The sequence below is a fragment of the Ammospiza nelsoni genome, chromosome 3 (genome assembly GCF_027579445.1).
Source record: "Ammospiza nelsoni isolate bAmmNel1 chromosome 3, bAmmNel1.pri, whole genome shotgun sequence".
Taxonomy (NCBI): domain Eukaryota; kingdom Metazoa; phylum Chordata; class Aves; order Passeriformes; family Passerellidae; genus Ammospiza; species Ammospiza nelsoni.
The window spans coordinates 18733437-18760594 of record NC_080635.1 but is presented as its reverse complement, the minus strand read 5'-3'; the positions used below and the strand labels follow the sequence as shown (position 1 = coordinate 18760594).

The window sequence follows — 27158 nt, the reverse complement described above, 5'->3', positions numbered from 1 at the left end:
GATTTTATAGCCCCCCCAGAAAAAACCCAGGATTGCTTGAAGTCAAATCAACTGATAAAAAACTATGGCCATAAAAATAGAGGGGAGCATTGTTTCAAGTGTTATTTCACAGAATAACCATTCATGGAACTCACTTTATAGCATTTTTGAGGATTAAATTTGGGAGGCTGAATTCAATCTGCAGTTGCAGGAGGTTTAGACACTTGATCAAGAGTCCAACTCCACTGAACATGACTTGGCTTCACATTGAACATTTAGACTGGGAGATTAAGGAGGAAAATGGCATTGTTGCAAATCACACAGAACATAAGGGAATCAGAAAATTAATTCTTAAGTAAGTGCTACTGGCCTCTACTTTAAGGGTGGGGGGGGGGAAGTGTTTGCATTCCCCAAGTTCCCTTCAGGCTAAAGGAAGGGTCCCCAGCTCTGCATCAAGAATATTTACCATCAAAACTTGGTGGTCAGTATAAATGAATTCTCACAGTGTTGAAGAAGACAGTGCAGCTGTCCAAACTGTTCAAACTCACTAAAAGTCATAATATTCTGTCATAGGTTACTTCATGCTGAATTTAGCAAAAACTGGCACACTTCAAGCCCCTCTTCCCTACTGGATAAAGAAGCACCAGGATAGAAAATACTCAGACTCATAAGCAAGTTTGAGTTACAGTTTTGGTTTTCTAATGAAAAAAAGAAGTTATCCTAAGGTTTTAGATCTAAACAATGTATTAATTTCCTTTCACAAGTCCAACACAAGTGTTTTCTTGACACAATTTTTTCCTCTCATCTGCTTGAGGAGCTGTAGAACCACAAAGATTTTGTCTTATGAGAGACTGGCTTTGCAAGAGGGACCTTGCATTCTGCTCTGAGAACTACAGGCTCAACTTCAGCAAGATTTCATGACCATTCCTGCATCCAATCCCCCTCTCAGAATCAAGTGCAAGACTTGAATTTCCATCTCTGGTGCTGTGTGTTTCTGTATTTCCTGTCCTGAGGAGACTCAGGGCCTCCAAAGCACCGTGTCCACACCTCTCAACACAGCACAGCAGAGCTCAGCCCAGGGTTTGGAGCAACAGAAAAGACTTCTGCGTGCAATGGGAGAAATGTTAGAGAACAAACTTAGTAGAGAGCCCTCATTTCTACAAAGCAGCTCATGCTCTAGTTAATCTTTCTGTTTCTTCCCCAAAGAGATGTTCAAATACAGAGTTCTTATTTCAATCTAAGTGAAGGAAGAAGCAAGCCTGTCTTCTTTTTGGCACAAACCTTTGCTCCATCATATGTCAGTTGTCTCCTAAAAGCAGCATGGCCCCCAAGAGCCAGGAATAACTGGAGCCTTCAGCTTTCCTGTCCATCACTCCATCCACTTGACAGAAAAATCACCTGAAAGATGCCTCAGCCTGGTTTTTGTTATAAAAATTCTGGCGTAAGAGAAATTATTCTGTTCTTGAAGAATGCTTTCCAGAATGTATGAAATTGTAGAGTTGCAATGGACAGAAGGGTCAAAGTCACTTCCAGGAGACAAGAGAACAGTAGGACAGACAGTATCCAAGGAACACTGTTTCCTTCCTGTCCTAGCAGGAGCCAACAGTGGACTAGAGCAGCTGACTGTAACCTGTTTCACATGAGCCACAGCTTCAGGCAAGCCTATGCCAGAGCCTCTGCAGCCAGAGTAGGTGACAGTGCCCTCTCTGCAGCACAGCTTTCCTGGGCTGGGCACCATCCCCCTTGTCAACCACCATGGCCTGGGCCCCTGAGCAGGCTCACACTGAGGCCTTTCAGGATAAAGCTGCAGCCACACCAGACACAACCACAGGGCATCTCTGCCAGAGGGGGATGGGAGCATCTGCAAATGAAAAATGTCCTCCTCCAAGTGGGTTTCAGGGATAGTGAGCCAGCCCAGCACCCCACTGCCGCCAAGACACAGGCACTCAGGCTCTCCACTCCCAAATCCCAGTTCAGAGAAAGGGGAAAGAAGTGCTAAGTCTCCTGCTGGGCTCACAAAGTGAAATGGTTTATAAAAGAGCACAGCACTGGAATAAAATCATATATAACCAGGAGAAAGGCAGGAAACCTTTGCTGTTAGAGGCAGCAAGCATTGGTCAGTTCAGCTCCACAGAGCACAGAAGTCTAACTATGCAAATACTCTTTATGTAACATTTCCCATAAAACGTGTATTCCAGTAAATAAAATGCAGCTACACCTACCCTTGGCTACACCACAACCCAGAACACCTTAATTAGTACAGCAGGACCTCTAAAGAGCTGTTTGAATCAACATGACCTTCCCTTTTCTCCTTACTGAAGGCAGACTAAGACCAACAGATAGGTGCCCAGTAGTGTGATTGTAACCAAAAATTGTCTTGTGAGGATCGGCACTAAGAGCTGGATGAAGAAGACCACAGCTACATGAACATGAGCACAGAAATGACTGTACATACTAAAAGGTTCTCATACCTTTGTTGGCTCCTGGGTTAGACGAATGGGGCAATGTGATAACGATGAAGTCATGCATGGAGAAGACAAGACCATGGTCAGTTAGACAGTACTGGATGGATTAAGGGCACATCAAAGCAAGGAGTGCAACACAACTCTGTCAGCTTCAGATAGGGAAATTCACTTTACTCGTAAGGCTCACCCCAGGGCTGCAAACTGCTTTTGTTTGAGTCTTCCTGCTGTACTTGGGACAGACAGAAGGCACCTCCATAAATGGATTTATCATGGTGAATAACAAGGATCAAGACAGCAAATGTTAGCCATCAATATCACAATATATTATAGCCTTTTTGAGAGCTTGGCATGAATAGCTGTAGACTGTGCATGTCCACATCAGGTCAGCCTGCAGCGGCCATATTCAGCACTGTGCTTGGGATCACATCTGAATATCATCTGTTTTCTCCAGGCATAAGTAATACAACACCTCAGCTCTTTTGACCATTATTCTGTACTTGTTATCTCATTCCTCAAATACAAAGTTTGCCAGCCAGCTCTGAAACTAGAAACTTGCTTCTTCTGCAAAGAAATTACACCAGAAACTAAAGGAACCAGGAACATTAAAGAACCTCTGATACAACATTTAAATTGTCAAAAGCTGAAGCTTCAGGAAGACCTTCTATAGAATCTGTCGGTTCTACAAAATACTTTCGCACGATCAAGGACTTCAGCTATGAAAATCAAAACCCCCTCTTTCTCCTCTCACAGCCTGGCTTCACTCTAAGCCACTATCTCACGAAACAATGCAACGCAAAAATAAGCAGCAACAACTTCTCATATTTCTAGAAACATGCGCTGCTCCTTGCAGGAGAAACATTGCCACAATTTACATTTGAACACATTTGAAATGCTTCACATAGTTATGTGTGAAGGATGAATAATCCTGACTCAGACTCAGTATTAAGGCCAATTATTTGAGGTAGATGGTACCAGCCTCACAGGTTCTCCATACAACTGTTTCACAGTAAGATACTGTTTGCTGGAAAAAAAATTCACTGGCCACCCTTGTGGTTCTCCAGTACAGCATTAGGGTTTGTTTACATGAGCCTGTAGCTTCCCACCCAAACTTTTCAAATCACAGGTGGAAAAAGAAGCTTTTTAGAGCCAGAGCTCAGAGATGCTACAGAGGCTGGCATGGCAAGGCTAGTGCCCCTACCTGGAACTCTAGCAGGAAAAGAGTTTGGAGACCCTGCTCCAGCTCCTCCTTCCTCGTCATCCTCTTCAAATTCCAAGTGTTCCTCTTCTCCAGGTGCTAAAATCTTCCTGTAAAACACAGGGAAGAAGAAATGAGACCAACGCTCACTCATCACCTGCAGGCAATTCACAAGCCAGCACCTGAGCATGGACAACACTCTTTAATGTCATTTCATACTTCTTAACTTCTACCTCTACCCTACAGACTTTGACAGAGATTGTAGGAGTTCAGACCAATAGAAAGCACAGAGCCTAAAGGCAGGACATGATAATGGAAATCTCAGAGAGATGTAGGGATGTACCAAGTACTGATTTTACCAAAAGGATGGTCTTGATTTTTAGTGGTACCTAGACAAACAGAGTTTTAAAGTTCTTTTATTAACCAGTTTATACAAAGCAGTCTGGCAAGCAGATGGCTCTGGAAATGTGTTTTAGGTACACACCAGGCCCAGGCCGCACTCCCTTTCAAGTACATATCTGTACATGAAGTGATGTGCAAGAAGTTATCTCTTACCTGAGTGGGACAGGCTGAACATCAAAGGGGAACTCCTTATTGTAAGTGAGGATATTCTTTAAGACTACGGAGAAGAGAAAAAATAAAAATCTCTACTCATAAAGCAGCATTAATTCTATTACTTTGCACAGCTATGTCCATTCTGACAGTATCTTCACACACAAATAATAATAATAAATTTTTTAAAATAATCAGATCATACAAAAACCATCCCTCTTCTCTCATATTTTAAACACCAGCACAGCTATGATCAAACCTATATCACTGTAACATTCAGACAGGTGAACTGCAACTATAAGATTACTACTACCACACCCACACAGACAGACAGAGAAGATAAATGTGGCAATAACCAAAATCGTAATGAGAAAAAGCTACAGCCCCTGGGGTGAGGGCAGCAATCTTTGGTGGCTATCGAGAGCAGGGTGGTGGCGTTACTGGCATCAGCTCCAAACAGATGAGATCTCCAGAGCTGACACATGAGGGTGCACATTCAGGCAGCCACCATGGAAGAGCAAGTGTGCTGCTAGCACAACGCTTTGGTAAGATTTTCTACTTCTTCAGTCATGTGTTTTGGGGGTTTTGTTTGGTGGTGGTGATGCCTTTGTTTGTTTGTGTTTTCTTTCCATCTGCCCTCATATGTCTGGGCAGATTGGTGAAATTCAGGAGAGATAAAGTACAATATCTGGGCACCAAGCCCCAAAGACATCACGTATACTTTCAGAATTTCATGCAAAATGGCTTTGCTGTTTATATTGGAAATTTGCTCACATTTTAGTAATCCCAACTTTAGCTACCATTTCCAAACACAACTACCAGTGAAACTTCCAAAGATGTGGGAAAGAAATAAGTACTTAAAGATGGCTAAGGGGCCTAAAAATTTACAAGAGGACACCTGCAGGGAGAAGCACTCTCTTACCAGACAATGAATATCGCACACTGGTAGGGGGAGCAGAGAGAAAAACCCCTGACTCTCCTCAGAGAGCTTCACTTCACCATAAGCACTCTCAGAGCAGAGGAATTCTCCCCTGAAGAATTCTGAATATTCAAAAACAAAACTCTTTTCAAACAATGTTCAGATTACACAAATATCAAGAGGTACTTAAATACCAGTTATGCTTAAGAAGCCATTGCCAGGCCCCTCTGAGCACACTGCAACTCAGCCAGTGCAGGACAGCTTCCCTGTCTGCCTTCACATTCCCATCACCCAGTCTGGGCTCCTGTATTAGCTTACCAGACACCATCCAAATGCTCTAAGAATAAATTATTCTTCTGGGAAACTATAAAGAAACCAAAAAGTCTTTCCAGTCTTTACTCATACTGACTTTTTTTTTTATTTTTGTTCTACAACATGAGAGGTTAATCAGTGCCTAATCCCAGCCAGTCACAATACATAAATACAGAGAAAGGTTTAACGTGCCTTCAGTCAGAGCTTTGATGAGAGAACAAACTGATGCCATGTCTCTCTCTCCAAAGACTTCTGCTCTGAGGGACCAGTAATGCAGATCTCAACATGCATCTGAAGAATCACAGCCACTTCCCACCAGAAAAGCAGCTGATCATCAGCTGACAGTCATCTTCCAATGCTGCTGAGGTTCAGGAAAAGAAGGGGATTTTTACTGCTCTCATAATTCCCCAGCTCTCAGAAAGATACATTACATCAGAAACAGAAAGGGTATTCCCAGGAGGAAAACCTCAGTGAAGTGAGATCTTTTACAGATCATAGGCACATTAAACAGAAGAGACAGGTGTCACAATAGCTCTCCTCCCACTTTCCAAAGGTTCATAAGTGCTAGACTCCCCGCTTTTAGTAACCAGGTCCCCTTAAAAGTAAAAAAACCCTCCTCCTAATTCACTTCAGGCATCACTAGAGGGCCCAAAGAGCTCTACTGACATGAGCCCAGGCAAGAGGCAAACAGCTCTACAGGACCTAAAATCATGCTGCTGCTGCCAGAGGCTGAGCACCCCTGAACTGCCAGGAACAAATGTGGTGCTGAATATTCAGCTCAGAAGCAGGACTTCCTGCCTTTTGCTGCACAAAGCTGTGGCTCAAGTTTTTAAAGAGCTTTCAATTCTTGTCTCACCACCAATAGCAAATAATTTTGCGAAGTTGTAACACAGCAATGTAAGTGCTCCTTTAAAGATGAACAGGATAAGCAACAGGTCCACTGTACTCAGCTGGGTGAAATACTTATTCAAAGCCATGGAGAAAAAGCTAAGCAATAAAACTTTGAGGAAAAGGAAAATCCTCTTTGCATCTGCCACAAGTATGAGCTTCAGTTGATTCAAATAAAAATACCAGACCACAGGAAAAAAAATTAGGTTAATACGAACAGGAATCTCCCTTGTAATGCTGTCTAAGACATCCAAGCTTTAAAAGGTTGGTTTCGGCTTTTTTGGATCTCTGTTTCATTTTCAAAAACACAATTCACTTCTGGGAAGAAGAGCCTTTCCCCTCTGCAATGTTGCTGCTTGAGAACACAAATCCAAGAGAATTCTCCACAAGTGCAACTAATGGGTAGATCCCAGCATCATGGCCTCCATCTGTGCTGTATTTCCAATAGAAATATTTTTTTAAATAGTGTTCTGCAGGCTCTTGTACAGAAGTTGCCTTTTCTTTTGTGACTTTGGACAGTGTCACTTTGATTTGCTTAGAATCACAGAATCGCCTAAGCTGGAATGGACCCTCAAGGATCATCACAGTCCAGCTCCTGGCTCTACACAGAACACCCTGAGGGATCATACCATGAGCCTGAGAGCATTGTCCCAACACTTCTTGAACTCTGTCAGGCGGGTGCTGTCACCACTTCCCTGGGGATCCTTTTCCAGTGCCCAACCACCCTCTGGGTGTAGCACCTTCTCCTGATCCCCAACCTAAATCTCCCCTGACAACTCCAAGCCATTCCCTCAGGTCCTGTCACTGTCATCACAGAGCACAGATCAGTGCCTGCCCCTCCCTCTGCCCCTCATGAGAAAGTTGTAACAGCAGCGATGTCTCCCCCTCAGTCTCCTCCAGCCTGAACAGATCAAGTGACTGCAGCCACTCCTCATAAGGCTACCCCTCGAGGCCCTTTACCATCCTCATAGTCTGATTTTATCAGCAGCTGGCTCTTTCTTGAAATATTTCAAAGGAAATTATCAACATAAGTCAGAAGATCAGGACACATTAACTTGGTAAAGACCACTGTCCATTTAGATTTTCTGTGACAGTGATTTTTTCTGATACTTATACTTTTTTGTAATAAACAACATAAAATAATTCAGACACCACGCTCCCCAGTACAACCCAGTATCCACTTGTCTTATAATTATCATCCAGGCATAATGGATGTCCCGGCCCATCCATTTGTACTGTGCATTCTAAGACTGGTATAAGCTTCCACAAAGAAATGGATTTGAAATCCAGTGTGTTAACAATGACTTCACACAGCACAAACTCAAAAGAGCCATTTGTATGTATGGAACCTCCTGTAGCATTATTCCAGCACAAATTATTCAGTGACAAATCCTATAAACAAACAGAAGTAGCCAACTGCTTCACTTTCCAATCTGCATGAAATGGAAGCTCAAGTAGGAAAAGCTAGAACTCAACAGCACAAGATTAAGGGAAAATAAAAAAGTAATTCTAAGGGTCCTGGTTGTTAGAACAACACCAAAACCATTCTGACAGCTTCAGGCACAAAAGTAATTAAAACAAGCCAAATTGTGCGAATAGCTGTTTTGTATGAATAGCTGTTTTGTTCCACCCTAATGGAATGGCTTGACCTAACAAAGGAATCACTTTATATTGCCAGGCCAGATTTTTTAGCTTTTTCTGGTGGGATGCAAAAGAAAATTGACAACATGCGAATTAAAACACTTCACAGTGGATTTTATGAAATGGCTGGTATTGGCCTGATTAAGATTTACTCTATTTGAGATACACTTAAAAACCACAAAACAAAGGCACAATTCAGAAAGAAAGAGGCCAGAACCGTCCAAGTAAGACAGCAGCACTAGGAACATCAATGTTCAATTGTTGTTGTAGAAGCACCCATTCTCTTCCAAGGAAAATAACTCAGTGTATTTGAAAACTGATGGCCACACACTCTTCTTCAGTTTTAATATAGTTGCTTGTTGTATGAGGTGTGGGCTGAATGCACTTCACACTGCTAAGCAGTTTTTTTGACAGCTAAAAATCAATTCTGTGATGGAGGGCAAGATAAACAACAGAACTGTTGCACCATAATTGAAATTTTGGACAAGATTCCCATCTCTCTTCCATCATTCAGTCACTCACAGGGCATTTGCACAATGGAGTCTGAAATCCAGAGTCATTCAATGATTACAACATTTTAAACACTTTGTAAACAGAGAGCAGCAAAATCTACAGAGAAAAATCCCAAGTCGGAATTCAGAGGCCAGACATGCAACATGTAGTGTGAGGAAGACCGAATATGCCAACACACAGTTAAATCCCTTCCTCAGTTATGGTCTTCACCCATAGGACCAAGCAGTTTTGTAACACACCATCACTTTGCACTTTCAAGGGACAGTTTAAAAGCATTTGGACTCTATGTTTTGGTAAAGATATAAGGAAGCTTAGCTCAATGCGCCACTTCTTAACAAGCTCCTCTGTAGGATCCTGTGCAGAGAAACTCAGCCTATTCATGAAGGGGAAACATTTGCCTGCCCATCATATTTATCCCAAACATATTGCTCAATGTAACAATTGTGTAATAAGCACAATAAAACCAACTTCAATCAGCATGAAAGTAGTTCTTCCACATTTCTTGTTCCCTGAGAAATGCAGAAACATTAACATTCAGGATAATATTGCTTAGCTGTGTAAGCTCTAATCATAAGGATGCTCAGAGAACAAAGCAGCCAGTGTTACAGGAAGGAAAATGAAGCAGATAAATAGATACTTCCCATGTGAAGAAGTTATTTCTGGATTGACATACCAAGACCTGACCCAGGATCAGTTGGAAAAAAATAACATTACACAAAACCCTTCATAGACTGACTCACATCCTCACTTTGACTCTCACCTTCACTGGTCTGGTAGCATTACAGTGGGAGGTGATAGGTGAAGTTAAATATTTTCAAGTTAAATATTTTCACAAGTTAAATATTTTCAGAAGAAAAAAATAAATGTCATGCTGCAAGAAGGAAGACCATAAAGTGGTGAAATACAGTTCAAATAAGAAATGTGCAGGTAAATTATACAATGTACTACTGATAGATTAAAATACAATTTTGTGCAAAAATTAGCAAGGTCCAAATTGCTTATTTGAAAATGAAGATGAATATATTTTCTGAAACATTTGGGTCAGTGTACTTTTAAATTACTCACATTATATTCCTTAATTCACATCAAGTTTTCTCTGTGTGGTAACAGACACTTGGCATAAGCACCTAAACCCAGCATCACTGTTGAACTGCAGTGTTGGTTAGTCAGTATTCCTGCTGCTGTCATGTTTTCCCCTGTCATGATAAATGGCACTCAAAATACAAAGATACCACTTACTTGGTTCCAACTTCTTCAGATCCTCAAGCTTAAACTCATCCTGCGACTGGGTGGACTAGGACAGTACAAAGAAAGAGTCAGATCTTCAGATGCACCCTCCTCATCTCAGAATAAGATGCAAAGTGCTTCCTTTGTTCAAGCACACCAGGTTACTACAAAGCTACCTCCCCCCAGAAAATCTCCCCAACAAAAGGCAGGTTCACAGGTGAGGCAGAGACTACATTACTTCTCACTTATTAAGAACAAACCTATCCAATATTCCAAGCTCTAATGAAAGATAAATATCTTTAAACCAACTCGTTATAAATTCTTCCTTATTGCACACAGGAACATTCACATTTCAAGACACATGTCCAACATTGTGACACTAGCAGAAATTACAGTACACAGGATGAGTTTGAAAAACTCAGCCAAGAACTCACTGAAAATAGAAGATGAATTCCCATCTTTCTTTTCTCCAGCTCTGATGATGGTTTCCTCCTCTGTCTGTGGCACATACATGTACAGTTCTCAGTAAGCCTATCTGACTTACTAACTCAACAGAGAAGTTCTTAATTTTTAATTCTGAGGCAGCTCACCAACAGTTAGGTAAGATTAGTTTTTTCTAATCAAGTGGCAGAGCAGGCATAAAAAGAAGTGGAAATAAGAGGACTTACACTGGACATTCACTTCTGACTGGACGGTCAGGTCTTACCTATTATGTCATTGCACACTTGGCATCTCTTAGGATTGCCCATTGTTTACAACATTTAAGGTCCAATGAGATTTTTTTTCTTGATTTTGTCCAAGAGGGAATAGGTTCCTTCTGCAAGACTGTGTAAGGATACTAAAGCAGCTATACCCTTAGTGTTAGGAGAGTGGGAAAAGGTGAGAACACTCACCAACTGCTTTAACCTCTGCCAAGAAACCATAACCTCCCCAAAATGAAGTGGGCAAGAAGTTCTTGTATCCTCTCAAAAGGTTACAAAATCCTCGACTTATTGCTAGGGAATCAACAGCAGGGAAGGCTGGTCTTGCATAACATCCAGCTCTCCAGCTTGGCAGGTTATGACATGGCTGCAGCTTCTGCTGCTGCTCCCAGATGTGACCTGACCCACAAAGCTATTCCATAGTGGAACATTCAGGCTCTCCTCAAAGTCACAGTGACTCCAAGCAAATGAAACATACTTCAAACACCCCAGGTTAGATCAAAATAGAATGACAGGTAGAGGTAACCAAATAATTCCTCAAATTCTACATAGCCTTGACTAGTCAGCCCCAACCTCATGAGTCCAGCATGCTGTATCCCAGCCTTTGAGACATTTGAAGGCAGCACCCTGTCCAGCAACATGAAGTACTTAGTAGTGCTGCTGGGAGTAACTTGATGCAAAATTTGTCTGTCATCACTCTTTCTTGGCAAAGAAGTAACCCACTAACTCAGCCTTTGATTTACCCCTTCCCCATCCATGGTCTTTTGGAAATTTCTCTCACTTGTTTTTTGTTTTGGGGATAAGCATGTGCTGAGAAAAAATGATATCCACTCTCATGATATCTACTTTCAGTCCAGAAAAAAAGCCCAAAGAGAAATTTTCAAATTATTGTTTTCCCACATTTTCCTAGAGCACTGCTGGTTTTCATGACTGCTAAATGTAACTTCTATTCTACACACACATTCTTCTTTGTAGTCTATTATGATTTGTGAAGCAGCTGAATAAGTCTAAGGGTCATTCTGGTGATCTTTTTAACATTGCACACAGGTTAGGAAGAGAAATTAAACAGTTCGGGAGGATGAAAAAGAGGCAGAGAACCAAAGACACAAAATGTGGAGGTAAATTCCTGTACAAGCACCAAGAGATGCTCATATAAGCACTTCCAGCCTTTCTCAAGGCAGTCACCTGGGCCATCATGACGACAGCCTGGAAATTCCAAGTGTTTACTCCATTTTCAGAAGTTTGGGTATTTCTGAAGACAGTAAACAAATTTTAAAAAGCTCTACAGTAATTTACTGCTAAAGTATGAAGTCAGATAGGAAAAAGAGCTATACCTGTAAAGCTGCACTCCTCAGTTCCAAGCATGTTGCAATTTTAGCTATGGTTTTCTGAAATGGAAAAAGAAAAATTTAGTACTGAAAATAGTATTTCTCCACATTGACACTTTTAAAGAATGTAAACACAAACAGTTGGGTTTTTTTTTGCAAAGGTTTCAGGTCTATTGTTCAGTACCAGACCACTGAGCATCAGAAGCTTTTTTTATAGACAGGCTGGATTTACTGAAAGCACAATAGATGAAAGACATCTGCCACTTAACTCCCCTCCCACAGCCCAACAACACAGATGGGGGGTCATTCACTCTGCAGAAACTGTAGTAATGCCTACCACATCATAAAGTGTTTATAAACTCAACTGCTCTCAGGTGATAGAGAACTAAAAAAAAAATAAAAAAAAAAAATCCAAGCCAAGTAGCCTATTACCTCCTGAGAACCTGACTGGTTTGCGCTGATTTGCCCTTTTAGGAGCCAGGCCTACAGCTCCCAACCTCAGCAGACCAAGTCCACCCACATCAGACATTACAGCAACCCAGTATCTCAGCCCTAAAAAAAACCACAGCCCACTCCTGTGGGTTTTGTTGGGAGAGGAAGTCTAAAGGTAGATTATTTTTCTAACTCTCTATTTTTGTGATTTTAAGAGATTTAAACTGTGAGTGAATCATGGAATATATGCCTGAATTCAAACTTGTCAGCAATCTAAAATATCTGTAAGCAGAACTGTGAAGTAATTTCTCATTTTCATTTAAAACTGGAAGAGAAGAGAGGGAAGGGCTTCAGAATAGCACATTGCAAGGAGTCTTGCTTTGAAGACAGTTTTAAGCTTTTATGTCTCATAAAGTAAGATGCTCCAGCAAGTCACATTTGTTTCTATTACTACCAGCTGAAATGAGGAGTTAAGACTTCCATTAGTGACATGAAGAGGACACAACTGCCCAGTGTATTTTTCCTGACCATCACAAGTTTGTTCGTTGACTAAAACCTTTTTGAGAAGAAAAACTCAGATGATGTGCAGAAAAATAAGTGCCAGATATAAATTCAAAATACTCCATGGAACATTTATAGGGCAAGAAAACCAGCAACAATGAAGCTACAAAGAAAAGAGGCTTATTTTCAAATTAAATTTCCCCCCAGAAGGAAGACTAAAGTTGAAATACACAACTGTAACTCATTCTCTCCTTTTAAATCAGGCAGTATAAAAAAGTTTCTCCACAAGCTGGATGAAAGGGGAGGAAAAGATTTCCAAGAGCACAATTCTAGCATCAAAGAACTTCAAGAGTATGGGCACCTGACAATCTATGCAGGGTCAGTGAAGTCCAAAAGGAGGGTTATATTTTTTGGACTCCAAGAGGCTGGAAACAGCAGATAAAAACTATGCATGCTTTCAAAGGTGCCTCCCCCAACACCTTTTCTGGCTCTCCTGCAAAGTGGTGTCACGAATCCTTCTCAATCTGCTCCTAGGCCCCCACTAATTCCAACAAACTAAGTGCCCCCAGTAATTCCAACAAACTACGTGACTGCAGTTTCAGTTCACCTTAGGCCACATTGAAAGTTGAAAGAGTTCAGGAGCTGAATCTTAAGTAGGTCACACATCAATACCTGAAGGGCAGACCCAACAGCTGCAGCATGCAAAAGCCTCAGATACCTGATTTTCATCTGCCACCACAGGCTCAAAGTTTTTGAAGCCATTTCTCCCCAGCTGGTATCTCCCCTTAACATTGTTACAACATGGCAGTAGGCCAGACTTTTCATCTTCATATTTTTTTATTACTGCCCATTGTATGGCAGCCTTTCAAAACTTTAGTTCTTCTGAGCACCTTCCCAAAAAGCAGCGAGTGATGCTATTAACACAGGACACATTGTTCAGTCAACAAACTCTCTCCTCCTCAAAAGAAATTCTGCTATACAACAGAGACCCATGACTGGATCTCCAGCACAGCTTGAAAAAACACAGGTATTTGGAAACAGAAAAGAGCACATAGAGTCCTGAGCTCACTTTGAGACTTTCAGATCCACACTGCATACGTGGGTGTTGTGGATTTGTTTACATGTACTGCCAGGCTGGGTGGAAGACACCAAGTAGTACTGCAGAAGCAGATTCTCAGTCTCTAGAATGAGAACACACAACAGCCATCAGCTGCAGTAAAACAAAAGGAACTCCTTTTTTCATTTGTGAACATCTGGAAAAATATATCTGCAAAGGTAGATTCTTAAAGATGAAGGTGTGAAATAATGGGTAAAAGAAAGGAGTCCACAGGTTCCCTAGGGAAGGGAGGGGAATCTCTGAGGTTTGACTATAGCTCCAGCATCTGCGAAAGTCCAGCTGTTCCAACAGTTTCAGTGTTGACTGCTGAGCAAAAAGCATGTCATTCTCTGTGAGATCAAAACTCCTCCAACGAAAAGAGGGCTATGAGTTTGCAGGGTACCAGCGCACAGCACACAGCCTCCATGGCCCACCACAGAACCAGAACATGTAAACAGATTTTCACCCGGCTCTGCCCCTCCTGGTATCTCGCTAAGCGCACACCATAAATGAGGTCTCAGAAGCACTGCTCAGCCCCTATCTCCTATGTCAATTCACCAGTAAATTCAACAACTCCACTATTCCCTATCCTGCAGATTCATAACTCTGTGTTCTGAAAACTGCCTAACTAGCAGCCCCCTCACAGAACAAAGAGCAATACAAAATGTGTGTACTCTGGCTCCTGGGAGCTGAAGTGCAATAATGGCTCTAGAAACAGATTAATTTAAGAGAGTTTGGAAGTCTTAAATAGTAAAGAATAGGTTTTATATGGAATCTATTGAAATATGGCAGGCTCCCAGCAGGCATTATTCATAACTATTTCTTTAAGGGACCACACCCAACCCAAAAGTTAAAAATGCAGCTAAACACTTATCATTTTCAGCTGCAACTATCCCTGCTGCAAATGCTCCTTTTTGCAGCAGAGAAAACATTCTGCATCTCATTAGAAAGACTGAAGCCATAATTAACTTAGCTAGTTTAAAATAGTTTAGATTCAGTTTATTGTAAACTCATTATTAGAATGGGGATAAGTCAGTTGATCTCGTAGTCAAGGTTTCTTCAGAGGAGTTGCACAAGGACTGTGCTAACTGTAATGGAGGCAAAGATGTTTGCATAAACACAGAGCCAGAGCAGAGCTTGGCTTTAACCAGAGTTTAGGCTGTTAGAAGACCAGTAGTTTAATGAATCATGCTAAGACTGTTCAACAGCGCTTGCATTTCAGCAAGTTATGGTTGCTTCAAAAGCAGGATTTTCTAACACTGACAAAAAATCAGCCTAGCACAGAAACAGTTACACAAGAAGCAACAACTATTGTTAGAAGAGGGCTTTAAAGGTCACATTTATTGCACAGAGAACTGGGTGAGAGTAACTGTAGCTGGAGGCAAGCTGATAGACATAGCCAAACCTAACTGGAACAATTCCTATCACAAAACGCAGTGGTTGATAATGAATAATCATGAATTTTAGAGAATGGAGGTAAAACAGTGAACAGCAGTATTCAAAATGTTATGACTGAGGTAAATTCACCAGGAGCTGCATCTCTTAGTATTCCATACATGCTGCCTCTCAGTGATAAAACTGTTGCAGAGCCTCTTTATAGCTGTTGGAGGGAGACAAAACAAAATGATTTGCTGTTTACAGGATCTGCAGAGAAATGCTTCAATAAAATTCACAATCACTAATGAAGAGTCCAGCACTGTCAATTACCCAAGTCAAGACAGAGAACGAAAAATACGGAATTATGTCCAGCAATAGTTATAAGATGACAACCCACCACAATTTGAAAATACAGGAAAGAACAACAAAATCTGTAGTCTGCTCTTTCAAGGCAAGTAGCATATAGTGTTTCAAAATGGATTCTTTAGGAGCAAAAATGGGAGATGCAACTATTTAAAAGTCTGAATTCTTACCATAAACAATACATGCATTAGAAGATAAATGATAACTGGCTCACAGGATGACCAGGAAAGAAACTGGTGGTATCTGTCAAGTATTCTTAGATTAACAGATTGTATGATTACATTAGTAAGTAACACACCATCAATTTTTGTGTGGCCATATCTGCACTGTAGCACCACCTGTGATGCATGAAATAAACCCAAACGTGGTAAAAGTTCATACAGACAGATAAGGATGAGGATTTGAACCTAGTCTTGTCCTTTCCCTGCAGCTGTAAAGAAAGTAGCACCCCCTTGCTACAGAGGAATCACTGCTGAAACCCACCTTCCCCCCCCCAGGGTAGGTCAAGTAAGAAACTACAGCCTCGCAACAATTCTCGGCAGTATTTATGGTCCTTTGGAAAACCGCTGACTGAAAATCTACAAAAAACTGCACTGAGGATAGATCAAGCAAGTGGAAATCATAATCAGCTTCATGGCCTTTCAATCTACAAAATTCTGCACGTAGCCTTGGCCAGTTACATCAGATAAGCAAACCCTGAAGGTTACAGAGTCTTCCACATTAAAATTAAAAATAAAAAAAAAGTGTCTCTTGTATAACATACAGAGCCTCAGCATGCTGGTGGGTGTACTGGCAGGAGAACAGCTGAGCAAAAGTTACTGATTTGTAGCTGATTTTTAGAAGGGCAGGGGGAAAGAAGATACATTTCTATTTAATCAAAATGCTTACAAACCCAGTATGCACCAAGCCCTCCAGCCACATGCCATGTGAATGATATTAGTGATGACAGTAATTAGTCATACTGACTAGATGACATCCTGGACGAGCTCTTGCAGAAATAGGGAAGACAAGCACAGCAAGGAGCTTTACATCAGAGACTTTGCTGTGCAGAGTTTTAAGTGTTTTTTTTAAGCAACAGCAAAACTCTACTCACAATTTTCTTTTTTTTTTTTTTTTTTTTTTGTGACTAGCACTCCTCATGGTAGAGGAGATAAAGTGTTCTTTCAACAAAATGTTGGGGAATTGGTTTGTGCATGTGGCTAATGAAACAGGCACTGCTATTTGATAAACAAACTCAAAGATTCAGTGCAGCAACCACGTAATGACTGGCAAAAACCAGCAAGTGATAAAAATGCCATCCTCTTTTATACATTATTTCAGCTTTAGAAACGGGTATCACTCTGCTAGAATGTAAAACCACCACCCATTACTTTTTTCTTTTCAGAAGACTGTTGCTTTAAGACATGACAGCACTTGTGCATGAAACATCTCCATTTCCTGAGCCCCCCAGGCCTTCCCTCATGGCTGACCTCATTCACTTCCACAATCTGGTTCCAGGTCCTTTTCAGAAGACTCAGGGAACATCTGGAGGCAAAGCCCTGTGAGTTATGGTTCCCATACTCACAGGAGATGATGTCTCCAGAAGTGAGATTAACAGCTTCACCTTCATGAAGTAACTACATTTTCAAAAGTCTCCACAGAGGGGAAACTAAAGAAACACTAAAGATGACTCTAGCTGAGAATGATGGAGAAAGCTACCAGCAAGGGAGGGAGAGCAGAAGCATTCAAGGAATAAACAGCTGTCCAACATTAACAAGGCTCTCATGGCTTACAAATCAGGAAAAGTGGACCAAATTCTTCTCCAAAACTATGGCTCCATTTAAAGCAATCATGAGCTTTATCATCTTTGCAGAAGGTAAGCAGAACATGGAATACCAGGTCTTTGCTTTTCATGTTGGCACACATAGAGGAAACAGCTACAAACCTCTCTCAGAGTCTATGTAAAGGTGCATTTCTTTGAGTTTCTTTACACACATAAAGTTCATCTCTAATTTCTGTAGCCAGCACCTGTGTTCAGGACTTACATTCCTAAGCACAGCTTCCATTGCTCTTGCATCCTATTACCATTGGTGAGACTTTGAGCTAGCAAATGTCAATTTTCAGGTAACAGCATTGCTCAAACAAGTGATTTTTTAACATGAAAATCTGGAAATATACATCTCTAGTTTTTTATTCCTAAGAAAAGCATGCCTTTATAGAAGACAAGGAACTTTAGTAGGGCCTCATATCTCAAAAGATTTTATTTTGCAGTAAATGCTTGAGTGCATGAGTCCACTTAAATCCCATCACAGAACTGCAGTAGTATGTTTCTGAGACAAGAAACAGCCTTTTCAACTGAGGTGAGAGAAGGAGGAGTAAAGTAATTTCAATATTTTGAAAGATTATAAACAAATAACATTCTAAGAGACTGCTCGGGAATATTCTGCCAGGACCCTTCCCTGTCAGGTGTTACACGTTAAGCTTTCATCCCCCTCACACATCCTCAGTGTCTGCAGTTCAAGATGTTTTCCATTCAGAATTTGACATAAATTGTGCTAATGTTGAAAAAATAAGTTATCAAACATTAATCCGAAAAAAAAGAAACACCCAGGTTATGAAAGACACTGGCCAGCATTCCTGACACTCAATAGCACAGCAGAGCATCCTTCACATCTAATGACAGCAACCGTTTTAGCCACGCTGGGCTCTGTTGCTGTTTGTGTACATTGAGGGAGGAAAAAAAGGTCTCATAAGGCTTCGGCCTGCAAGATAAAAAAACATCAACATCTATGAGTCAAACTCCTTGCCTGAACAAACAGCAGTACTCACCTTCTGATCTTCTGTGAATTCCACGTTGTTGTGCTGAGACTGGGCCTCTTTCTGGAGGTGCCTGGCTAATCTGGATGGGGGAAAAGAAAATTGTAAAGTGGGAACACAACCCAAACACACACACACCAGCTCCAGAAAATGTGTCAGCCAAAAGGTTCACAGACTGCTACTCCAAAGAGGTTTGAGTTGGTTTTGCAGCTGTGTTTTTGCTTTGTTTTTGTCTTTTGAATCAAAATTTTCTGTAGCCATGGTAGTTCATACTTAAGAAAAAAACCCAGAAGGTAAACAAAGTGTGCAACATTAGGCAGGAAAGACTAATGCATAATGAAAGGAGAACAGGTAAGAGGGTCATTATAGCCAACAGCCCCTTTTACAAGCACTGACTTTTTTCCTCTCACAAATGCCTTCTTTTACAATAACAAACCACAGCCCCTGTGAAGATCCACTGTGGTGCAATCCCATGCACATTTCCCGGGAGAGGCTGAAGCAAATGAGATGCCAGGGGGCTCAGGTGAGTACACCCTAGGCCGTGGCACACACTCTCCCAGCACTGGAAGCCAGGCACAGGGCGGCTTGGCCTGGGCTACTGGGGTGCATCCACTCACATTTCTGCCCGTCAGCACCACAGGTGGAGCACAAACCTCACCCCTTGTCATCACCAAGGCAGGAATACCAAGGGTTTTGGAAAGTAATAGTAAGCAAACAGCTCGAGAAAGCAAAAATAAGCTAGAGAGAAGCTATGGGAAGAGTTACAATTTCCATCCTGAGAGGAAGGAGAATATTAAACAAGCAAAACCTCTGGGCAATTGTTGCCATTCCTTGTAAATAATTTTTTACAAGCAGAGGGAGAGGGAGGACAGGGGTTGAGGGGAAACCCAGGGACATCACAAAAGGCTTCCTCTTGGAACCTCACAAGTTTGCACTGTGAAAGAGACTCTGCTTCCCTCCACCGCTGCTGTGGGCATTGGCCCAGATGTAGGAGGGCTTTATAAAATATACACACCAAGATGCATCCAGCAGAACAAATTGTTGTCAAAGCTACAGGAACAAAAATCAGAATTCAATTTCTTTGCTCTTCCTCAAAATCAGCTCTCAAAAAATGCCCATACTGACTGAGGCCACTGTAGCTTTTAACTCTTACCAGGAAAAACACAGCCAAACACGATGAGGTAACTGCACAACTTGGTGGTATTGTCCCACTTCAAAAATGGAGAAAGATTGGGGCTGAGAAAAGACAAAAAGCATAAACATACTCAAACCCAAAAGTACACTCCTTGCCTACTGCCCTGCCCTATGATACACAGGACACAGAGAAAGAGCATTGTAATGACTTAAGAAAACAGATTACCATAGCAGCAATATGCCACCCACAACAGGCAGCATCACAGCATTAACATTTCTGCAAGCATCACTAACACAATCCTCTTTCCATTTGTCACTAATACAAAAAAATCCACCCTAATCCAAATGAATGCATCTGGCATTCCCCTTGAAGTTCATTCAAAGTTAGATGAGACCAAATTCCATGATGGGGACATTTAACAGGGAAGCCACTGCTGACAGCTCGAAGGGTTCCTGCATGAATAATCACCCAAATGATTGACATCCACATAAGGGCAGTTAGTAAAAATATCTTATTTTACTTTTGATGATTCTTTTTTTCTGCTGAGATACAGATCTGGAAGAGAACTTCTTTTCATCTCTCTGCCAAGGTTTGTAGAGTAACAGTCTGCTCTACTCTAAAAGCCATCAGCAAACTGCATATCAGTGAACTTGCAGTGACAAGTAACATTTCATCCTTCCTGGTGAGTGAATGAAATGATGAGATTACAGCCTCTCCTGAACAACCAGTACGTGGCCAGCAGACCAGTTACTCTGAATGACAACTGAACTGGCAACACGCGTGGTTAGAACCCAACTTGTCCTGAACAGTGCTAGAAGATCCCTCAGGGAGCATCTCTTCAGCTGACTTTCTCTTGGCAAACAAGTGTGAACCCTCTTGTCAACTTCCAGAAAATTCACCATGAGAAGCCTGGCCTGAAATACTGCAATCACAAAGAAATAATTTTCATTGTCGTGGCAAATGGAGTAGTAGGGAAGAACATCTGACTAAAAGTACCGGGTGCATTTCCAAGGAGTCCATCATCAGTGCCCCGTAGCCAATACTCCTCTGCTACCACAGGAGTCATCATGGATGGTGCAATTACAGGCTGTGCCAGCCAACCTGACTGGGGCCAGGTTCCCCACTCTCCCACCCTGGTACCATCAGGGACACAACACATGCATGCATGCAATGGACCCCTTTTCATTCTGATAGGTTGTGTGGAGTTTTTTTTGTTAAGGCTGATACTTAGGCAGCCCATTTGCCAGGTCACTCCATTGCCACAAGCAAGGTGCCAAGGCAACAGGATGATGGAATGGGAGCATCCCGGTCCAGTGGGGCATCGGGGGCTCCATCAACAAACCATTCCGGCAGCCCACGCTCTCAAAATCACAACCTGGTTTGGGGTAAAAGGGACACTAAAGATTACCTTGTTCCATCCACTGCCATGGGCAGGGACACACCTACCAAAGCAGGTTGCTCTAAGCTCCACGCCGGCCGCTGCCAACCTCCCAAGAGAGCGGGACGGCCGGCTCCCGCCTTGCCCCCCGGCCGGGCACCCCCCGAGGGAACTCCTCGGCTCCTGGCCCCGCGCCTCGGGGAAGAGCCAGAGCCGCCAGCGGGGCCCGAGGGGCGAGGGGGCCGCGGCCTGGGTACGGCGGGGCGCCCTGTCCTGTCCTGCCCCGCCCCGCCCCAGCTGGGGCCGCTCCCTCACCCCGGCGCCGAGCCCGGGACGCCAGGGCCGCGCCGAGCCCGCACTCACATCTGATACTCGTCGATCGCCTCCACCAGCTGCCCCCAGGAGTCGAAGTCGGTACCCTTCCTGAAGCTGGCGCCCCAGCGCTGCAGGAGACTGCGGGCCGCCTCCGACATAGCCCCAGTGCTAGGGCACCATGCTCACCCCGCGCCGGGGCACCTACAGCGCCGTACAGCCGCTCCCGCCAGTCCCGCGCCCACGGCACGGCACGGCACGGCGCCGCCCCGGGACACCCGAGCGCGGCGGCGCCTCCCGCCTGCACCGCCCAGCCGCGGAGGCGGCGCCGGCAGCGCCCGGCCGCGCCATCGCTATCGAGGCGAGGGCGCTACTTCCGCCTCGGTACCTGTAATGGCGCCGGTCACGTGCGCACGAACGTGACCCGGGCGGGGTCACTCAGTTTCTCCCTTCGCTCCTCCCTCCGCTCCCGGCCGAGCCGCCGCCACAGGCCCGCCCCTAGGTAAGCCCCGGCGCCCCCCCGCAGCACCGCAGCTTTCGCCCCTCGGGAGGGCCGGTGCCGTTGCTGTTTGCTGGCGTCCCCGCTTCTGCCGGTGTTGGTGGCGTTCGAGGGCTCTTCCCGCGGGAGGACTGTGGGCCCCGGCCACGCCGGCGGCCGCTGTCCCGGGGGGACGCCCTACATCCGCAGGGCTGTTGTTGGTGGCGGCCCGGGGACTCCGGTGGGGAGGAGGGCGAGCGGCGGGGTCGATGCGATCGGCCGCGATGGGGCGGTGCCATCGGCTCTTGGCTGGCGCTGCCTGCGGCAGCGTGCGCGTGACTCACCGCTGGGAGCGGCGGGGCCGGGCCGGGGTCCCGCGGCCGCGAGATCCTCGCAGGGGCCGTTCCGGGCCGGGCCGTGACACCGCGGGGACAGCAGCGCCGCGCAGGGGGGTGGGCACGGCGTGGCAGCCGCTGGCCTGACGGACAAACCCGGAGCAGTGTCAGCGGTAAGCGTGGCGCGATAGGTGCCGACGCGATGAACGAACCCCCTGCTCGGTCTGGGGGATCTGGGCCGTGCCGGGGAACCTGTGCTTGGCAGATCTTCTTGGCTCTGTTTTGGTTTTGTTTGTTTGTTTCTCAGCAAAGCTGTAGGGTGTTTTTATAGGGATGAACTGAAGGGATTCCAAAAGGACCGCGGGATGATGGAGGTCCTAGGGGGCGTCGGGTCCAGCGTCCTGCTCAGAGCAGATGCAGCTCCCCGAGTTCACACCAGGAGCTCGGGGCTTTGTCCCGTGAGGTCTGGAAAACCTTTGAGATGGAGAGTACACAACTTGCTCCTCAGTTTTTCTCTCCTCATGGAGACGTTTTACCTCTCACGTTCAGGATGTGTCCAATATGTTCCATCACCCCGCACTACTGTTGTAAAACTCACTGCAATGCTTGTGTTATATTTGGCTGTTGAAATTGAAGCGAAAGAAAAGAGAGAGTCGGCTTTATCTCTGTCCTCCCAACCTTCCCGGTCTGATACACGTGTGTAAATAGATCCATGTTTTTAGTCCGGGTTTGTGGTTGCAGGTTCGTGTATACCAAAGGCTCCCAAATGAACTATTCACAGATGGATCAGGTGCAGTATAATGATCTCAGTGAATTGAGATTTTGCCTGGAAAGGAGGAAGGAGTCTCAGAGGTGACCTTATCACTCCCTACAACTGCCTGCAAGGAGGTTGTGGCAAGTTGGGGATCAGCCTCTTCCAGGTATCAAGTGACAGGATTAGAGGAAGGGGCCTCAGGCTCTGCCAAGGGAGGTTCAGGTTTTACATTCGGAAGGATTTCTTCACAGAAGGGGTTGTTAAACATTGGAATGGGCTGCCCAGGGAGGTGGAGTCAGCCACCTCCATCCCTGGAAGCCTTTAAGGAAAGGCTGGACATGTCACGAAGTGCCATGGTCTAGTTGACAGGGTAATGATCTCACCAAGGTTGGGCTCAGTAATCTGAGGGTCTTTTCCAACCTAATTGATTCTGTGATTCTGAGATATTTCTCATGTAATTTAGAGATATGTTCAGCCTTATACAGGAGGTAACAAATGTGGAGGTTTTTTACTAGCAATGTGTGTGCTCACATAGAGGAAAGTAGGTGGTAGCTTTTTGCCTAACTTAAAATAGTTGCGTCAGAAAGCATTTGTATTTCCAGAGAGTGTAATTCTCACACAAAGCACATGGATAATCAGCACGAGGCATATGGAAGCTTGGCATTTCAAATGGGAAAAAAAAAAGAAATTAATTTCAAATTAGTTATTTACACTTGGAATATCTTTTTGCGAGCAGAGGACAGGACATGGGCAGCACCTCAGTTGTACCTGTTTCTGCAGCTGTCCTTTCCTTTCCACTCCTTAGATTTGGCGTAAACAACACTGCAGGAAGAAAATGACCCACTGGTTCCATCGCAACCCTCTGAAGGCTACAGCTCCCGTTTCATTTAATTTTTATGGGGTAGCCACCACTCCAGCTGCAACAAAGATTTGCAAGTAAGTGTTCTTGGGACTTGCTTCACTCTGCCTCTTACAGTTTGGGGAACATCCTTCAAAGTAATGGTTGCTCTTCAGTTTTTGAGCTGAAGATGACTAGAGATGTATAGGCAGGGAGGCAGTAAGACACTGCTAACACAGAACGTTTGCTTACAGAGAATGAATTCTCCAGTCTCTGAGTGCACAGCAAGGCCAATTACAACAATGCAGAAGCAAAAGACTAAACACTTCATTGTCTTTCTGATGACTGTGCATTCCTGATTGCTTAATTTCCATAAGTGGATAGGGCCTGACTGTTCTGTTGTGGATAGGAATATAATGAAAAGGGATCTCAGCCTATTTTGCAGATCTATTCTGATCTCTTCATCTCCTCATCCCATTCTAATGTTAAAGAATGTTCCTGCTTGTTGCTTCCTTTTCCTCTCTGTGCACCCCACCTCTTGGTAGGTAAATACACAGTTATTTTATTTAGTGATAGAACAGTAGATTGAGTACTGATTATCCACTGCTGTGGGTCCAGTCATATGTATCCAGAGGAGACAGGAAGAGTTTTCTGTATTGGTACATTTTTAATAGGATTTCTTAGGGTTTTTTTTTCTCCTTTCATTTAGTGACTTGCGGTTGTCTCGAACCCAGCTATTGGAGCTGTTTACAGACTCAAGTTGTAATCCAGAAATGATGAAGAATGCAGGTGACTTTTACTTCTCACTCCTGCAAGGTAGGGAGATTTATTAGCAGTACTACTAATTCATCAAAGAGAAGTATCAGTTCAATTTTAATGGCACTTCTCAGAATGTTAATTGTGCTGATGTCCCGTAAGGAAGCTTTGTGCTTCTCAGGAAGGAGAGTATCTTCATGGGTTTTGTGCTTGATACCAGTGCTGGCTGCTCACCAGGCCCCTTCTCCAAGTTTCAGTATCCTTTGTGACCCTGCCAATACTAAGTGGTGGCAGCCCTGCCCTCCTGCCTTTAACCTAATTCTGCTTCCTCTTGGAGGAGAAAACATGTATTTGTCTTTTAGGTGGTGGTGAGTTGCTCCCTAAGTATAAATTGAGTCTATTAATTAGTTTGTTCCATTTAGTATTCAGTGTAAACTGCTGGTTGATCTAATACTAGACCATAGACTTGTTGCAAGTTTACCTTCTACTGCTGCTTATCTTAGGTGTGTATATATATGTAGGTGCTCATTAGCATGGTATCTGCATTTTCAGCAGATGGTTCAGCTGTGCTGACACATTCCTTTGAAACCTTCCTTCTGCCAATACTTGGGTAACTCTCTCTTAGCAGTCAGGTGCTCAGCCAGGTTTCTTAGGACTGAGTTTTCAGGAATCAGCTGATTTGTGGAAAGTGAGGTCTTTCAGTCTGTGGGAAGTAAACATTGGTTTAATGAGCTCCTGGGAGGGTGTAGGCTAATGTCACATCTAAAGGTCAGATAAGAGTCCCTGTTGCAACAGCCAAGATTTAGATAGTTTTTTCAGGAAAATATCATGCTTGGCCACTAAAATCTTCTGCATGTGAAAGGAACAAGTATTTTCTGATTTTATAAACATGTGACACACTGACAGGTATAGCCCCAGTAGCTGCTATGGCAGGCTCTTGACCTCTTAAAGTCTGTAAGACCTGATCAGACCAGGGTCCTTCTTCAGCCTCACTGAAATTTCCTGGGCCTGCATATGCTAGGATTTAAACATCCGATAGCATGAGCCTCATCCCACTAACTGCTGTTTTCTGGGCTACTGGACATAAAGAATGAATTTCCTGTAGCCCTGAAGATAGATGATAACTAGGTGAGCCCATGCGTAGAAGCTCTTTTCCCTCTCCCTGTTGACTAGGCAGCCTTTCCTGGCATTTCCTGGTTGGCAGTATGGTGGCAGTGACAGCCACTCACTCACCTTGAACACCCTCAGCCATCCTGTACCTGGGCTAGTCCCACTCCCAACTTGTCACCATATGGGACATGCAGAAATCTGCCAGGTTTTCCTTGAGCAGTGAAGATTCTCAGAATTGAGTTGGTAACAAGCTGGGCAAGCAGTTTCCTGGAGTAGCCAGTTAGTTTTTTCCACATTTTGTTCTCAGGGTACTGAGGAATAAAAATCCCAGGAAGTAACATGGGGGTTTGAGGGGTTCAGCAAGAAACATTCTTTTATCTATATCTATATTCATATTGATCCATCTCCTTCATTACTAATTTCTGCTTCTTACTTTGAGATTGCCTGTTTTATTATTCCATAGGTTTTATCCTTTCGTTGGATGACTCTTCCCAAGAGTGCAAGTTGAGATATATTCAGAATTTCAAGTGGACAGACACGTTACAAGGACAAATCCCGAGGTGCGTGTGCTTTTCTGGGTGCAGGGTATGCTGCTCTCTGCTGCTCTGTTACACACATGCACAGGCCTGAAGGGAAACAGAAATGCAGCAAAGTCTTGAACACAAAGTAGTTTCTAAAAAGGTGTTGCTGTGTTTTTGGTAACTGCTGTACTGTGTTAGGTATTCTGAAGTGTACCTAGTGGCCTTTATGTTAAGCTGTGAGAATGCACAATAATGGTAGAAGGATCCGTTAGGTCTCAGTTGATCTACAAAATGAACCTGCAGTTAGCTAGAGCAGTATAAAGAAGAGCCTTGAGGATATTGGTGAGTTGAGCATGGTAACAAAGCACACTGCAGTTTAAAACTTAATTTGGCACTATTGCCTGACCAGGAACTTCTGTGTGTTTGGAGGTTCCAGTGTTGCTGAAGATCTGATTCTGTTCTTGTCCTCTGAAGCTGTGAGTACATGTCCTCTTGGTTCAAACAAACAAATCTTGTGTTTCCAGGAGGAATACAGATCTGTAACCTTCTGAATTACTCACTTTTCTCTTGCTATTGGAGGTAATTGTGTTGTATAATCATGCCTACAAATTTGTCAGGCTTTAGCTGGAAGTGTTTGACCTCCTCAAAGCTTTAATTCCCCATGGAAGAAAATTTGTTGATTAGGACTTCATTCTAATTTTCTCGTGGTCATGCACACTTGTACTTGTGCCAACATTACTCTTCTCTCTCCCACATCTTTCTTTTTAAAAGGTTTGGTAGTTCCTAAGCTAAACTGAGCTTGTGATTGCAAGTTCAGTCTTTCCAAAGACTCTGTTTTTACCTTTTGAAATTTCCTGCTATTTGCAGGAAAAAATCCTGCTGTTTGTCTGCAGTTACATAAATAATTGCAATAACATTCATTTGAGAGAGTTGTAATAGACTCTGACTTATTAACTTAGCAGTACAACTTTAAAGTGGACATTCCAGGGCAAGGCTTTCTAAAAGTGTGCAACTGAAAAAAAAGAGATAGCAAAATGTCAGCCACACCCAAAGCTAAACAAATCTCAAGTTACAGTTTTAAAATAAAAGTTGTCAAAAGGGAAGGGTGGGCATCTGAATGTGGTAGATTCTGAGTTCTTAAAGAGAATGACTAAAACAAATTATGTCTCTCTTAAGCAGTTCAGCAAAGTAGGAGGTTCAGAATTGGAAATTGTTGACATTGTAAATGAAAAATGTTTTATAGAGAGAAGTGTTAA

The 27158-nt window shown here is 43.4% G+C and overlaps 2 protein-coding genes across 7 annotated transcripts in view; one reads left to right on the top strand and one right to left on the bottom strand.

Moving 5' to 3' along the window:
- AIDA (axin interactor, dorsalization associated) overlaps positions 1-21376 on the bottom strand; it is a 34045-nt gene extending 12669 nt beyond the window's left edge. The window contains exons 1-7 of one of the 2 annotated variants that reach the window (XM_059469600.1): positions 21162-21376; positions 18298-18367; positions 11727-11780; positions 9704-9758; positions 4195-4258; positions 3643-3749; positions 2451-2462 (exon numbers count right to left, since the gene is read on the bottom strand). In XM_059469600.1, the coding sequence (XP_059325583.1) occupies positions 2451-2462; positions 3643-3749; positions 4195-4258; positions 9704-9758; positions 11727-11780; positions 18298-18367; positions 21162-21271 (472 nt within the window). In that variant the 5' untranslated portion in view covers positions 21272-21376. The remainder of the gene's footprint in view (positions 1-2450; positions 2463-3642; positions 3750-4194; positions 4259-9703; positions 9759-11726; positions 11781-18297; positions 18368-21161) is intronic. The other variant, XM_059469601.1, reaches the window with a different exon arrangement.
- The window catches only part of LOC132071814 (BRO1 domain-containing protein BROX), a 118198-nt gene continuing 112340 nt past the window's right edge, over positions 21301-27158 (top strand). For 4 of the 5 annotated variants that reach the window (XR_009418200.1, XM_059469596.1, XM_059469599.1 and 1 more), the window contains exons 1-4: positions 21940-22096; positions 23483-23613; positions 24225-24331; positions 25845-25941. Coding sequence is in view for 4 of the 5 variants with exons in the window: in XM_059469596.1 (XP_059325579.1) it covers positions 23513-23613; positions 24225-24331; positions 25845-25941 (305 nt within the window). In the remaining variant the exon portion in view is untranslated. Of the gene's footprint in view, positions 21613-21939; positions 22097-23482; positions 23614-24224; positions 24332-25844; positions 25942-27158 lie in introns of those variants that run through there. The other variant, XM_059469595.1, reaches the window with a different exon arrangement.